The sequence below is a fragment of the Enoplosus armatus genome, chromosome 16 (genome assembly GCF_043641665.1).
Source record: "Enoplosus armatus isolate fEnoArm2 chromosome 16, fEnoArm2.hap1, whole genome shotgun sequence".
NCBI lineage: Eukaryota > Metazoa > Chordata > Actinopteri > Centrarchiformes > Enoplosidae > Enoplosus > Enoplosus armatus.
In genome coordinates this window covers 22144346-22148773 of record NC_092195.1, presented here as the reverse complement: position 1 = coordinate 22148773, position 4428 = coordinate 22144346, and the positions used below count along the sequence as shown (strand labels likewise).

Sequence of the window (4428 nt, the reverse complement as noted above, 5' to 3'; positions counted from 1 at the left end):
CTAAACGCTAAATGCTAAATGCTAAATGCTGCTCTAACATTGATGCATCAGTAATAACAATCTAATAATGTCAGATAGAATCAGATATCAGTCATTTTACTGCACAACCAGTACTTCTACTACATGCTGATACTACTAGGATTTTGACTGCAGGACATTTACTCGTGATGGAGTAGATTTGCATTAATGTATCAGTACTTTTACTTTTTTGAGGAAGGATCTGAATACTTCTTCCATCACTGACTTATTAAATATGAAACTAAAAATGAAACGTAAGTAGTTCAGAAGTTTGTCGTTTATTATGCAGCATAAAAGAAACAGAAACGCAGGATGGAAACTTCCAGATGAGAGAAGCTCGGAGGGACCGACTGTGTACAAAACTGATGAAGAGTGAATGATCTGCTCCTCGGAGGAGTCGTGAGGCGATCGCAATAGAAAACGGAATATTTGAATATGATGACAACGATGAGTTTAGAAACAGGAAATGTTATTATTATTATTATTATTATTATTTACTTTAACTTAAACAAAAGACGACAGTTGTTCACAGTTTTATTTATTTTGTGGCCCTGAAAGTATAAAAATACTGAAATACCCACCATGTGTGTGTGTGTGTGTGTGTGTGTGTGTGTGGGGGGGCATTTATATATCCTTCTTACCTTCATAAATATTACAGTATATTTACCACATTCATGTCTGGAAGAATCTTATAATGCGATTTGTAGTAGGACACCCCTGAAGTGGACCGTACCATCTGAAGGTTCATGTCAGCTGTTAACTGGTTTAATACATTTTACTGGTCGTGTCCCCCGAGCTGGTGTGATGGATTTGATCCAACATCATCTACAGACTGCAGACCCGAAGCCTGCAGGACTGGACTCGCTTCATTTGTCATCGTGTAATTCACTCTGTTTACATTTTTCATTTGCTAAAAGTACAAAAAGATAATAATAATAATGAAGATAATTATATAATACTAATAATGATAAGGTGGCCATCGGGTCTTTGTTGCCTTCAAAATAAAACCATCACAAACTGTAAATGACATTTAACAGCATTTACAGGGACCGTACTGAGAGTGAGACATCTCATCCTCCCTGGTCCTGGTCCCTGGTGCTGGTCCCTGGTCCCTGGTAGTCACGCATGTTGTAGTACTGCTGTACTGCTGTTTGCCTGTGGAGGGCTCCTTAAAGCTGCCCCTATGGAAGTGAGGAAGGCAGGATTTGGACGCTGCCTGACAGACTAAACTCAGGGAGTCGAGCAGCTTCATGAAGAATCTTTATTTAACAAAAATAAACGAATCTGAGGGACAGACACTGAAACTGTAAAACAAAGACAGAAACATGCAGAGAGACAGCCAGGTGAGACAGGTGAGACAGGTGTGTGTGTTCTCCTGTACTTCTATCTTTGTGGGGACTGGTCCTCACTTCTTCCAAGATTGGTTTGATGGTTGTTAGTCAATGGATTGTGTCCTCACAAGTATAGAAGTCCAAGCTGTGTGTGTGTGTGTGTGTGTGTGTGTGTTCAGTAGCAGCGCAGGAAAAAGGTGTTGCAGGCCGTTCCTCTCAGACAGTCACACAGTCGACCGATACGAGGTCCATGTTTCATCGCACAGCGCTCACCCACGTCACACTGAGAGACAGGGAGAGAGAGACAGTCAGACAGACAGACAGGCAGGCAGGCAGACAGACAGAGAGACAGGCAGGCAGGCAGACAGACAGAGAGACAGACAGACAGACAGACAGGCAGACAGACAGGCAGGCAGACAGAGAGACAGGCAGACAGAGAGACAGACAGACAGACAGGCAGACAGACAGACAGGCAGGCAGGCAGACAGAGAGACAGACAGACAGACAGAGAGACGGAAAGCAGGCAGGCAGACAGAGAGACAGACAGGCAGACAGACAGAGAGACAGACAGACAGACAGACAGACAGACAGAGAGACAGACAGACAGACAGACAGACAGACGGAAAGCAGGCAGGCAGACAGAGAGACAGACAGGCAGGCAGGCAGACAGACAGACAGACAGACAGGCAGGCAGGCAGGCAGGCAGACAGACAGAGAGATAGACAGACAGACAGACAAACAGTCAGACAGGTTTCAGTTGAAGACCTCCTTACTGAACTTCTTCACATTAAACTTCTGTTCAACAAAATGTCCTCAAACGCAGCAGAGACAGGATGTGATGTCACTGTTGTGATGCGGGTAATAAATAAATATTGATCTGAGCGATCACAGACTGTAAACAGTCGTGTGATAATGTAACGCGCTGCAACAACAACCTTGTTCATCGCAGCGAAACAAGAAACACTTTGTTTGTCCTTCAGGCCTCGAGTGACTGAAAACTGAAGACCAGGAGGACAGAGGAGGCCGGTCAACATGTGGTCTCTTCTAACCACGACCGCCATCTTTCTCGGTCACCTTCATCATGGACCAACACATAAATCATGTGGAGGACACGAAACCTCATTTACAGCTGACATTAACTGTGAAACGCATGTTGCAGGTGTGAATGGGGCCTGACATGATGTTGTCCAGCTGAGGGACCTGACTGATGTTTGATTGACAGCTGTCATTCATGTTCTCACCCGGGGGATGACGCTGGCTTTCTTCTCCACAGAGAGACCGACGCTGCTGTCAGCTTCATCCAGGAAACCCTGCAGAGCTTCAGCCTGAACACACACACAGTCAGTGATGTGGAAATATTAAAACCTGAAACATCTTCACGTTTACAAAAGAGACCTTTTTTCATGTTTGTTCACATTTAGTCAGATTGTCTCCATTGAAGCATCATCACTGGGTCACTGTGAGACAGGATTAGCTCAGACAGGCAGCGTCTTCAAGAGTGGAGTTTATCATTTCTTAAGCAGGTTGTTTCCTCAGAGCCTGCAGCGACCTTCAATGACCTTCAATGACCTTTACCTGCTGATTACAGAAACATAATTTCTCTTGTTGACAGATCAGCTTCATATGCATTTTTGAAATCTAATAAATTGCTGGAAACATTAATTGAGATGAAAACAGACCTGTAGCAGCACCGTGTTGACAGTGATGCTGCCTGGCAGTTTCTTCTTCTGCTGGAAACGTTCTCTTTTAAACTGTTTATTTAAATCAGTGACCTCCATCACCTTAATTAGTACTAACGACCTTTGTTTTGATTGGACCACCTCATCACCTTAATTGACTTTGACTTTGTCATCTTCATTATCGGTAATTTAGACTCTCACCACCTTAATTACTTCTAATTTAAAACATTTCCACCTCAATTACTTTAAATGACTTTCTTTTAAAACATTATTTGAATTTGATGATCTCACAATCTTAATTAGTTATTATTTAACTTTTTATCATGTCGATTATAATTAATAATAACAACTACATTTTAATTTAATTTAATTTTAATCAGCTACAGATTCACCATTTCACCCCCTTAATTACTTCTAATTTGAAAACTTTTCCACCGTCATTTGTTCCATTTTGACCATCCCAAAGCCTTATTTTAATTTGACGATCTTACATCCTTAATTATTATTATATGAATTATTGTTTTCACAGAATTTATTAGTAATAACAATTTAACCATTTTTCAACATTAGTTAGTTTTAATTTGACCAACATAAATAATTTAATAGTTTAGAAAAAAAACTAACCTTAATTAATTATAATTTAATCATTGAGGTTTGAGCACATTTTACCACCTTAATGACACATAATTCAAATATTGACTTCATCTCATTAAAACTTTTAGGATAAGAACCTGTATGAGGACCACTGACTCACCAGCTCTTTGGTCGTGAGTCCGATGAGCGGCTCGTCCGGCGCTGACGGCAGCTGGTTGTCGGCTGACCTCTGACCCTGACAGAGTGATGTCAGCACGGACAGACAGACGGACAGGTAGACCACGGCACGTACGCTCTCCATCACCACAAACACGTTTAAACACCTAAAATGTAAGCACAGAAAATTATATATTCTTCTGTAAAATTTCTACAATTACTAAAAGCATTGAAAATTGAATGAAGCTCAGTTAGACGGAGGTGGACTCACAAATAAATACCACAGGAATTATTTCAGATGCTTCAGGATTATTATACAAATATTCAGTTTCTTTTCTTCTTCTTCTTCTTCTTCTTCTTCTTCTTCTTTGGTGTCTAATTCCAAAGTCTGTTTCTTCTTGTGTTTTTTCCTCCAGCAGCTTCTTTTTCTTTCTTGGTTGAATTTTTCTTGATTTTGTCTCCTTGTAAGCTTCTGTTCTTCTTCTTCTTCTTCTTCTTCTTCCTCCTCCTCACTTGTACTCTGCAGTTTATTCCCCCTCCTGTATTTATACTCCTCCTGCTGCTGTCAGCCGCCTGTTCACGCTCAGATATTATTCATGTATTCAGCGCGTCAGATAAAACCGTGTGGACGTGTTTTCCTGTGATTGATG

At 41.1% G+C, this 4428-nt stretch overlaps 1 protein-coding gene across 1 annotated transcript; it reads right to left on the bottom strand.

Moving 5' to 3' along the window:
- Positions 1-1524: 1524 nt before the first annotated feature.
- On the bottom strand, positions 1525-3929 carry cart4 (cocaine- and amphetamine-regulated transcript 4). Its single transcript, XM_070922335.1, has 3 exons — positions 3783-3929; positions 2591-2674; positions 1525-1632 (listed from the first exon to the last, which is right to left on the bottom strand). Exons 1-3 carry the CDS (start codon positions 3921-3923, stop codon positions 1525-1527), a joined length of 333 nt encoding a protein of 110 aa, XP_070778436.1. The 5' UTR covers positions 3924-3929.
- Between the last annotated feature and the right edge of the window lie 499 nt (positions 3930-4428).

Excerpts from the sequence above, each read along its gene's own strand:
- cart4 (XM_070922335.1), bottom strand. The coding sequence starts at position 3,923 with ATGGAGAGCGTACGTGCCGTGGTCTACCTGTCCGTCTGTCTGTCCGTG. Across the intron at positions 2,675-3,782 it reads GACTCACGACCAAAGAGCTG|GCTGAAGCTCTGCAGGGTTT; the intron begins GTGAGTCAGTGG and ends GTGTGTGTTCAG. Across the intron at positions 1,633-2,590 it reads AAGCCAGCGTCATCCCCCGG|TGTGACGTGGGTGAGCGCTG; the intron begins GTGAGAACATGA and ends CCTGTCTCTCAG.